Source organism: Carassius gibelio, chromosome B18, assembly GCF_023724105.1.
Source record: "Carassius gibelio isolate Cgi1373 ecotype wild population from Czech Republic chromosome B18, carGib1.2-hapl.c, whole genome shotgun sequence".
Lineage (NCBI taxonomy): Eukaryota > Metazoa > Chordata > Actinopteri > Cypriniformes > Cyprinidae > Carassius > Carassius gibelio.
Window position 1 is genome coordinate 24908012 of NC_068413.1, and position 11995 is coordinate 24920006.

Consider the following 11995-nt stretch of genomic DNA (forward strand, 5'->3'; position numbering starts at 1 on the left):
GTCCAACAATGGGACTTGCAAGAAAGATTTTAACGCTCCGTGAGCGTAAGGGCGTAAAAGGAAATCGAAAAATAACTGAATGGCTTCAAAAAAAACAGGCTAATGTCTTCAACGAAGAAATGCAAAATATTTAAAAAAAAAAATGAAATTAAGGAAGACGCAAAACAAAGATGGATACCAATGGTAAATATACACACCCTTAAGACATTTTTAGTCAGATTGGAAGCCTGATTCAAATCAAAATTATATTATGTTACTGTACTTATTCTATATGTTACTTTTATTTATTTATTTATTTGTATTTTTTGTTACTGTGGTATCAGGATATGTCAACGAAGAGCACACAATGAAAAAGTGACAAAATCATGCAGGTCAGGATCAATATTCGACAAGACCAAGACAAGTTTACAAAATTGGATGACTTTTATATACAGGTAGGTGTAATAACATATTAAATAACCTGTTTTTGTCTTTTAACATTAAGAAACATTACTTGTCATTTTTTTTTCACATAAATATTTCAATAATGCAGATTCAGTCAAGGTTTACGTTTACGCCAAGTCGACATGGTCCAGGATGGCATTGCTGGAAGCTCCGCCACCCTTACTAAAATGACCCGTAAACTGAGATTAGTCTGCAGGAAAGCCTTGAAGATGTTCAAAAGGAAGACAGGACAACGCATGGGTGGAAGAAGGGAATTTATTGTGATAGATGAAAGCAACATCCGTCATAAAAGGAAGGTGGGATATCCTTTTTGTAACTATTTTTTTAAAAAGTGAAAACATGTAAGGTGGAACAACTGAAATACAATATCTATATCAAATTTCAATAGTGATATTTGATGCATCAATTAATCATTTCTTTAAATTGGTTATTTTTATTGAACCAGATGAACCCATTCTGAACTAAACTGTATCATCAACTGTATCATCTGAAACAGTTTGCATCTCGTGTCAGCACTGATCCAAAAACTATTCCACCAAAGCTCACTTTTTGCAACGTGTCTGACAGTCACTCCAATTTATTAGTTGTCTCATAGGTTGTGATTCCATGTCATTTAAAGGTACAGGTTGGAGGACCTGCCACTTAGGGGCGCACTACCAAAACAATAACAATCGCATGGTTTGATGATGCTAAGAAGGAGCGTAGAATGATGGGATTTGTTGTCTTCTACCCAACCGCTGACGGCCATTCAAACACAGGCATACATAGCAAATGCGAGTTCAATGATTTGCGTAAGTAGATTACATACAAAGTCAATGCAAAGACATGATCAGACTATGGATCAGACACGTCCTCGAGCGGGTCTAGAGATGTGATGCCCCGCGTTTGGCGTGTATGCCCCATAATACTAATCTTGTTGATCTTTATAATAGCATACGTTTTCTGTAAAGATACGAATCAAAACAACTCACCTGTCGAGTAAAACACAAGCGAGATCAGCATCTCTTTCTAGTTCTCTCCATCTAGAAAATGCAACACCGATATCGATCCTCGCTCTTTCTCTTCTCTTGTCCCAAACTCTTCTTGGGTCGTTTGGTTGGCCCGTACACTTACGGGAGTAAATTAAACAGTAATTATGTTCCATAAATAAGTAACAGAGTAACCACCATAAAAAGTGTAAGAAGAAGTAAATAAGGAACTGCTTGAAGCAAGCTAGTGGTTTGCTGGATGCTAGACACTACTTCCACATTTGTCCACGACACTATTGTCATGTGGTTTCTACGTCAGTAAAGGCGGTAACCAAGGGTAACTAACGTCATTGATAGGCGACTGCACTGCCCTGTGTCACTGTTTAGAATGGGAATTTTCTCATGATTTGCAAGTAGTTGAATACATTAGAGATATTGTTAGTTATCAGCTGGACAAAATATATAACGCTAGCCTAGTGGTTTTTGGATATTTTACTGCAAATCTTATAAATTGTAAAACTTTAATGTAACACTGCTACTTGATCCCTTCTAGCAGGACTTCAGTTACTCCAACAGTTAATACTTAATATCAGAATACATTTAGGCTGTCTTTTATTTTTAAGTAACATAGTATATTTGTACCAATAGCCAAAAATACATTGTATTCATCAAAATTATAGATTTTTCTTTTATGCCAAAAATCATTAGGATATTAAGTAAAGATCATGTCCCATGAAGATATTTTGTAAATTTCCTACTGTAAATATATAAAACGTAATTGATTAGCAATATGGATTGCTAAGAACTTAATTTGGACAACTTTGAAGGCGATTTTCTCAGTATTTAGATTTTTTGCACCCTAAGATTCCAGATTTTCAAATAGCTGTATCTCAGCCAAATATTGTCATATCCTCCTAACAAACCATACATCATTGGAAAGCTTATTTATTAAGATTGGTTTGTACATTTCAATTTCGAGAAATGTACCCTTATGACTGATTTTGTGGTTCAGGGTCACATATTAACAATGGCAACTCTTTTTATGAAGCCTGTATTTGTAATACATTATTCAGATAATCTTAAGGCATTTTATTTTTATGCATTTTGCATTAGGGGTGGGCGATATCTCGATATTTAAAATATATCGGGATATTTTTTAAACACGATATGGATTTTGACATATCGTATATATCGATATATTGTTTATATTTAATTCTGATTCCGCCACTTTCCTTGTTTGCCTTCTCTTTGCTGTGCTCGCTCGCCCCCGCTCGCTCGCCCCCACCTCCTTGCTTTTGTCCCCCCTCCCCTCACATGTACAGAACTAGTAAAAAAAAAAAAAACGTCTAAAAAAGGACAACTGGCTCCATTATATGGAGATAGTTCGGTTTTAAGGCGTCAGGTGAACAGCAGGCAGATGTCTACTGTAGGGCCCTATGATTTCCGTGATGCACTAAACGCGCACGGAATCATGGAATCCAGTCATAAAAACGTAATTTACAGTTTAACATGGAATGACACAGAATTTGTCAAATTTTGAATGAATTAATCAAAAGTAGGTCATTGCACTTAAATCAAATCGCGATATGGACTGATATTTGCAAATATTAAGCCGGAAAAATCTATTTTAATATAAAACCTGCATATTCTGCATGTCTGTGTTAATGAATGGCACAGAAGCGTGGCTTCATTCATTAACGTTCACACGCTATTAAAATGAAACAAACATAATTTAAGGAATAATCACACAACATTTCTTCCATGTTTTATTTTTAATAGTAAATCCCCTTTGTTTACCAAAAAATAAAGTTTGCTTAATTTTAAATAATTAAAAGATAAATTAAATGAATGTTTTATGCCTTCATTTGATAACCAGAAAAATGTAAATACACAAAATTTCTGAAGGGAAAAAACATTTCACATAAGGCTATTTTAAGAATTTTTTTAACTAATTAAGTTTTTTTTATGCATTTCAATAATTACACATGCTAAAACAAAGAATTAGGTAACAATAAAACATATGGTGAAGAAAAAAAATAAAACATTTCATAGGGCCCTAAACATGTAATATTTGGCATATTTGTTTTTGCAGTAGTTTTTGAGGGTAATTTTTCCTGTAAAGATATCGAGATATATATCGTATATCGAGATATAGCAAAATATATCGAGCTCCATATCGCCAAGCCCGACTATGCATTATAAAAAACCTTGGAAAATGTTGTATCATCTCATAAATAATCGTAACAACAATTATAATACATTATAATATTTACACATTTGTGGTTATAGCTTTTAAGAGTATAATCATTTATAACACATAATGAATATTAAATTCACTTAATTTATAATTGATTATTTCATATCTTGACATTGTTCACTACAGTGGTTAGGAGTGTCTAAGTGTGTATTTTTTTCTTTTCTTTTTTCCTGTGGGGATAATGTACATTTTTTCTGAGCCTTTTTTACATTAGATTACATTTTATATTGATGGTCCCCTTAGTCTATTGACTATATAATTGGCTAATTTTCATTTTTGGGTGAACTAACCCTTTAAGAGGATGCAACATGTTCATAGTGTGTTATAAATCATCATACTCTTAAAATCTATAACCACAAATAAGTAAGTATTATAATACATTAAAATTGTTCTTATGATTATTTATGAGATGATACAACATGTTATAAGGTTTTTTATAGTGCATAATTAATTCATTATAATACCTTTAGAATAAAATAGAAAGTGTTACCATAAATTCTAAGCACAGGTTTAAAGGTGTTATTTCAACCACAGAAATTCTTCGGGAACTGTGTTTTTGGGAAACACCAAATCTTTCAACTGTTGGTAATGAAACATACAACCATAGTTCGCTAGTGATGCTTGTGGGAAACAAACCTCTGAACTTTAGTGCCACCAATACAGAATAAAGGCATTACGACAACACTTTACAATATTGTTTCATTTGTTAACATTAGTTAACTACATTGTTTTTACATAGACTAATACTTCTTTCAGTAAGTGTACATTGGAAGGCAAGTAATTGAAATTGTTTTTGTAATTGTAGTATGGACAAGGAAGAGCTGGACAGACGTGGAAGAGAAAGAAGTGGGTTTTTGGCATGCTGGCCATAAAGGGACAAAGAAGACGACCAGTTTTGCGGCTTGTAGAAAGGCGCTCCAGAAATCACCTGCTTCCCATAATTAGACGACATGTTCGCCAAGGGTCAACCATATTAAGCGACGAGTGGAGATCCTACAGAGCTTTATCAAATCTTGGTTACAGTCACTACTCAGTAAACCACAGCAGATACTTTGTTGATCCAAACCATGGAGGACATACACAAAATATTGAAAGAGCCTGGTTAACCTACAAAAGCCAAATTTGGCGACTGAGAGGAAATAGGACAGAGAAGCTTCTTAAAGAACATTTGTGTTTTATTGAGTGGACTTACTGGCTGGGATACAAGCACAAAGATGGTCCTCTAGGTCGTCTTCTGAAAGACACTTAAAAGGCATTACAGAGATTAAATATGCTATAACCCAAACATTTTTCTTTTCTTCTACTCCCAGTTCAGACATGAAATGGTTTGATGTTTATGTGCAGCTGATAAAATAAATAAAAATGGTACCAGACACATAATACATAATTATAAAGTGTATATCTGTTTATAATAGATGTTTGTATAGTTGTTTGTTACAGCCTAATGTTTACAGCTATTTTAGTCATGATAAAAAAATATATATCATGTGCAACCAAACACTAAAGTCGTTTCACGCTTTTGAGGTTTTTGGTGAATTTTAAAATAGTATACTTTTAGATAATATCTCTAGAAGGATGAAGTAACACTCGAGTAATTACTAGTGGGTTACCATGATCTTCACTTTAGAATACTGATCCAAGTAATTATTAATTCCTTTAGAAGGATGAAGTAACACTTGAGTAATTACTAGTGGGTTACCATGATCTTCACTTTAGAATACTGATCCAAGTAATTATTAATTCTTTTAGAAGGATGAAGTAACACTTGAGTAATTACTAGTGGGTTACCATGATCTTCACTTTAGAATACTGATCCAAGTAATTATTAACTCTTTTAGAAGGATGAAGTAACACTTGAGTAATTACTAGTGGGTTACCATGATCTTCACTTTAGAATACTGATCCAAGTAATTATTAATTCTTTTAGAAGGATGAAGTAACACTTGAGTAATTACTAGTGGGTTACCATGATCTTCACTTTAGAATACTGATCCAAGTAATTATTAATTCCTTTAGAAGGATGAAGTAACACTTGAGTAATTACTAGTGGGTTACCATGATCTTCACTTTAGAATACTGATCCAAGTAATTATTAATTCCTTTAGAAGGATGAAGTAACACTTGAGTAATTACTAGTGGGTTACCATGATCTTCACTTTAGAATACTGATCCAAGTAATTATTAATTCTTTTAGAAGGATGAAGTAACACTTGAGTAATTACTAGTGGGTTACAATGATCTTCACTTTAGAATACTGATCCAAGTAATTATTAATTCCTTTAGAAGGATGAAGTAACACTTGAGTAATTACTAGTGGGTTACCATGATCTTCACTTTAGAATACTGATCCAAGTAATTATTAATTCCTTTAGAAGGATGAAGTAACACTTGAGTAATTACTAGTGGGTTACCATGATCTTCACTTTAGAATACTGATCCAAGTAATTATTAATTCTTTTAGAAGGATGAAGTAACACTTGAGTAATTACTAGTGGGTTACCATGATCTTCACTTTAGAATACTGATCCAAGTAATTATTAATTCCTTTAGAAGGATGAAGTAACACTTGAATAATTACTAGTGGGTTACCATGATCTTCACTTTAGAATACTGATCCAAGTAATTATTAACTCTTTTAGAAGGATGAAGTAACACTTGAGTAATTACTAGTGGGTTAACATAATTCTTATAATAGTTATTAATGAAAAGAATCATATAACCATTCACAAGATACACACACGCATATATATATATATATATATATAATATATATATATATATATATATATATATATATATATATATATATATATACAGTATAAGGGCACTTATGAACTAATGGTTAAATTCGGACTTCTAAACCAAAGGCTGCAGGTTTGAGTCTCAATATATCTCTGTGGATATATTGGTTTGAGTCTCGGTACCAGCAGGGGTTGTAGGTGGGGGAGTGAATGACCAACGCTCTGTTCCACCCTCAAAACAACGACTGAGGTGAGACCCTTGAGCAAGACACTGACCCACCAACTGGTACACACATTAAAAAAACAAAAATGTATATATGTATGTATATATGCACACATTTATTATTATTTATGTTTTTTTTTAAGTATATGTTAAATAATAAAATTACTGTATATGTAATTTGGTCTTCATATGATACACGTGTTTGCATATTTAGTTTGCATATGAAATTTAAACAGTAAATAGGACATAGGTTAATATACTGCTAGTCATTTGTCCTGCATAGTTATTGTTTAGTTTTGCATGAATTATGAAACTTTCTCATTAGTTCTCTGGGAATAATGAAAAAAATAGTAGTTATTGACTAGTTAATAGTAAACTACTAGAGTCATCTGTGTGTTATTACTTACTAATTTGTTAATCAGAGTTTCTTGTTAGTTAACAGTAGTTACTAGATTGTTAATATTGCGTTACTCATTTGTTCCTTTGTAGTTATTGATTAATGACGGAAAAGTATTCTAAAGTGTTACCAAAAAAAGCTTTTTTCTTAATCCCTCCCCATTTGAATTTGCACTAATCTAAAAAATCTCTGAAACTTTGTTTTATGAGCACTTGCTGTATTTAGTGTCATCTTTATGATGACTCACTTGTTGCATTCCTAAAATTTAAGTCACTTTGGATATAAGTGTCTGAACAGTGAATCAATTTAAGAGTAGCAATAAGCAATACAAAGTCATTTTACAAAATTTTATTTAATTGTAAATGTCATTTTTTTGTATTTAATTTTAATTTCACAAATATTAATAAATAATTTAGAAAATACAGAGTAGTGAAAATATTAATATCTTTCAAAAATAAGTTATATTTCTACACATCCATAGGGATAAATGTGCCTTAGTAATTACTTCATACAAGTAATTATAACTCACCAATTTGTGCAAGAAGAGCAATTATTCTTACAGTTCAAATCCACAAAATTTTAGTGGGGCAAATGCATTGGGAATCTGGAGAGCCCTTTATCCTAAATGAAATGAAAATTTGGACAAGACTAGGCAACGTTTTGAAGGATGCCACAGTGGAAGTATATTGTTAAGAGTGTATATGTAATTTTTTTGTTTTTGCACTATTTGGGAGTTTGTTTTATGTTTTGTTTATTTGAGATTGTGATTATGAGGGAGGAAACGGGGTAAAAGAGTTTAATGTATACATTCATGATAACATAAATATTATTAAGGGTGGAGAAAAGGAAGGAAATAAAAAAGGCAGGGGCAAAAAGGGAAATAAATAAATGGGAGGACTCAAAATAATAACTGTAAATACAAATGTTATAAACAATCCAATAAAAAGAAAGAGGGTACTCCAGAAACTTAAAAAAGATAAAGGGGAAATATTTTTTTTTCTGCAATAAATATTTAAATAAAGAACATATATAATTAGAAAAGCTGTCTGGAGTTAAAGTATTTGCATCATCATTTACATCATTTACATCATCAAAAAAGTAGTATCAAAATTGGTTAAGAAACATTTGAATTTTAAAAGTGAATTTAGTAAAATGAATGAGAAAGGGGGATAAGGATAAGGAGGGAAGATATGTATTAGTGAGAGGAGAATTAGAAGGACAAGAAGTAACTTTAATTATTTTTATTAACTTTAATTAATGTATTCAACCCACCTGGGGAAACTGTAAAATGTATATGTATATGTATATATATATATATATATATACGTTGTTAGTAATGGATTTTGGTCATGGATGAAGAATTAGATACTCAGAGTAAAAGAAAGCACAAATCAGTAAAAGGGGCCACATTTTTTAATCAAGTGTGGAGCTGGGATTGATAGATGTGTGGCGTTTCATGCATTCACGGATAAAGGAGTTTACATATTACTCTTTATCTTTTTCCAGATTAAATTATATATATGAGTTTAGGGTAAAGAGCTGTGAAATTTTACCAATAACTGTAATACATCAAGCAGGAGTGATAATGGAAATTGATTTTGGGAGTATACGAGGAACTTCAACATTTAATTACTCTCTTCTTAATATTTTTAAAGATAAAATAATGCAACATTTTATAAATTATATAAAAAGTAATAAAAATGGAAAAGGAACAACTTTTATATTGTTGGAGGCTGCTTAAGCCACAATGAGAGGGGAAATAATAGCATATGCATCATAAAAAAAAAAAAAAGTTCAAATAGAGAGGTTACACTTCTTAAAGTAGGTTCATGAAGAGTTAAAGAAGGTAAAGAAGTCATCAGATAAAATAGCAAATCCAGATATTGAGAAGAACTTATTGTATACTAGCATAAATATTATGATAATAGTGCAAAATCTCTAAGAAGGCTAGTATTTAAATAATAATAATAATAAAAAAAAGTTAGTTGATAGAAAGGGGAAGTTAGAAATAGTTTTGTGTTTTAGAGATCATTACCAATTTATTTATAAACCAGATTCTGAATGTTTGAATACAAGTTAAAACTAATTAAAAATTATTTGAATTATTTGAATATTCCTAAAATTACAAGTCAATAAAATAAAGTGTTAACTTCTCCAATAACAGAAGATAGTTTTACTAAGAGTTTTAAAAAAAGTAAAGCTTAAAAGTGTCCAGTTAGAGATGAATATTACAAAGAATTTAATAAATTGTTGTCCTCAATATTGTGGTTGAGGTTTTTAATTGGATTCTAACGTGATCTCATGAGAATACGTGTGTATTTTTACATGAATTGTGGTTCTACCACACGTACATTTACTTACATTTTCATGCACATAAAAACGTACAAATCTGACGTATTTATAGCAGTAAAATGTACAAATATTTACATGTTAGCAGCTAAAAAAACTTAAATAATCTAACGTAAAGTGTGAATGTATATGAATTCCCATGTATTAATATTAAAATCGTGGCTTTAATGATTTAAATATGTTGTATTTAATTGTCATATCAATACATGTTTTTATTGAATTTATTGAAAGCAGTTTACTCATCTACTTAATAGGAAATAACAATTCTGTGTATGCTGCAGCAAACTCATTTCGGGGGATTACATAATGTTAAACATGACTACACTTTGAAACCTTAAATGAATACAATTTATGTAATTGTTTAAAACCATTTTGTAATATTTTGCTGTTCGATTTTCTCCTATCCAATGACTGACAATACAACCATAGATACACAAAAGCACAGCATAAAATTACAAATCACATCCATTTTATTTGTTTGCTGTACTCCATATCTTTAGAATCCAGATGTTTGCAAGGAACATATCCAAATTCAGCCCTTTATCAATTGATCTTCATCTTCATTCTGTCACGGTTCGTGAATGCACCGTCTCCAGCTGTAGTCCTGTTGATTGTTTCATGTGGGTGTTGCCACTGATCGCCTGCGGCTCATTCTAACAGACTATATAACGCCCTGTCTTTCGTCTCCTGTTTGTCTGATCGTTGTTTGTAGATCCTGGTGTTGATGTCGTGTTCGTGTAGTTCCTGCCTTGATTTGTCTTCGTACTGGTTTTCTGTCGGATCCTGTCTTCACACACGGAATATACTCACCACCATTGGAGTTATCACCACTATAATTGTCATCAGCGCACTCAACTTCTCAACTCACCTGTCTGTGCTGCCATCGTGGTTCCTGCGTCACTCTCCGGCCCTCCATCATCTCATCCTATCAATAAACTTCCTTTTTACTTGCATTTGTCTCCTGTCCTCCATAGCCGCCGTTACACATTCTCAGCAACCGTCACAGTCAAAGCCTGTGCTCGTTATTATTCGAATTAGAAAATAGTGCCAGTGCTCTACGACTTGGTTTACGGCACTGATATTGAACGCTCATTGGTTCTCACCTAATTCGTCACAGATTGCGACATGTCGTCTTTCAGTTGATAGACATTTGAAATTAGTACTGCGCCAGTGCGCCTTCACGGAGAGAAAACAGATACAAAATTTCACGGATTAATAAATTATATTCTGCTCTGTACCCTATAAAAACTATTACCTCCAGAGAGGACTGCGACTGGAACTCATTATCATTTGAAATACTTTTGGTACCACTTTTGATATTTTTGAAAAAAAAAAAAAAAACGTTACGTCTGTTTGTCTGTTATTTATTTTATTTATAAAAGTAATGTTATGTAGTTTGAAGAAATGGTTATGGGTAGGTTTAAGGGGAGGTGTAGGATTAACGTAAGCTATACATTCTGTATAAAATGGGTATAGGGATCTTAAATGTATAAAAAAAAATATATAAAAAGGGAAAATATATAAAAATGAGTCAGATACGCATTGAAAAGCAGCTTCATGAGCAACTTTCTATGGATAACTGACTGGTCAGAGAACACGTTCTATCTGTACGTATTTGAGGTTGTTTTTAGATAAATTTAGATACGTATCAAACCTGTATTTACATCCAGATAATACGTAAATTACACTGTAAATACGTAAAGGCACATACGTATTGGACAATTTTAATTTATGTCTAAATATGTACATTTGATTGTGAGATCAGGCTGTTTGATGTGTGTATGTCTTTAAATGTTCATGGCTCTAGCTGTCACGTGATCAACCACATGACAGGAATAAGGAAGTAAACCAGTACACAGCAAGCAGCATGTCAAACAATCAGGGGCTGCATCCGAAAACTTAGGCAGGTGAGTTGCTGCGTTGCTGTCTAATCAGGCAATGACTTTGCAGGCAAAGGCAACTCAAGAAACGGATATCGGACAGGCTTCTGAGTGGAGTAGTCTAATAATCTACAGCAAAATATAGAGAGCTTTGGTGATGACTAAGTGGATATTTCATTACTGCTATATTAACTTATAGCTAGAAATTACATAAAAAGTGGAAAACATTGTTCAGAAACATACATTTATACACAAACTGACCACTGACCACAACTTTCAGACACCATCTTTATTTTTTTGGCTTAACTGTCACAGAATGGAATGCAAGGGATTGTGGGATATCAAAGGCAGTGAAGGATACATTTATACATCGCAGGAGATAGGAAATGAAGCTGACTTTGATTTCGGACATGCCTTGATGCCTTCCTACCTTCCTAACTAGCATTTTTTCAGTTTTCGGCTGCAGCCAGGGTCTTTGACCAAAAAGTTGATCATTGTCAAATTTGGAGCATTATTATTACACAGCCCAGATTTAGCCAATCTTGAGCTGGATGCAAGTGGATAGCAGATCAAAATGAAAATGTATGGAAATTGGGTCACTTGAGGCAATTAGTACTATATATTAATATGTTGTAGCAGAAAAAGGTGAATACTTAATATTAAGAAATATCTTCAAATAAGAAGTTATTTAAAGGATGAAATTTTACATTTAGATGACATTCAGATGATGTTAACC

General features: G+C 32.4%; 1 protein-coding gene across 2 annotated transcripts; it reads left to right on the plus strand.

Moving 5' to 3' along the window:
• Nucleotides 1–212: 212 nt before the first annotated feature.
• Nucleotides 213–5128, plus strand: LOC127977413 (uncharacterized). Of its 2 annotated transcripts, XM_052582315.1 has the most exons (3): nucleotides 213–434; nucleotides 533–740; nucleotides 4475–5128. In XM_052582315.1, exons 1-3 carry the CDS (start codon nucleotides 418–420, stop codon nucleotides 4916–4918), a joined length of 669 nt encoding a protein of 222 aa, XP_052438275.1. In that variant the 5' UTR covers nucleotides 213–417; the 3' UTR covers nucleotides 4919–5128. The 2 variants fall into 2 exon arrangements, 1 of the variants encoding a protein (XP_052438275.1); XR_008158175.1 differs by lacking the exon at nucleotides 533–740.
• The last annotated feature ends 6867 nt before the right edge of the window (nucleotides 5129–11995 follow it).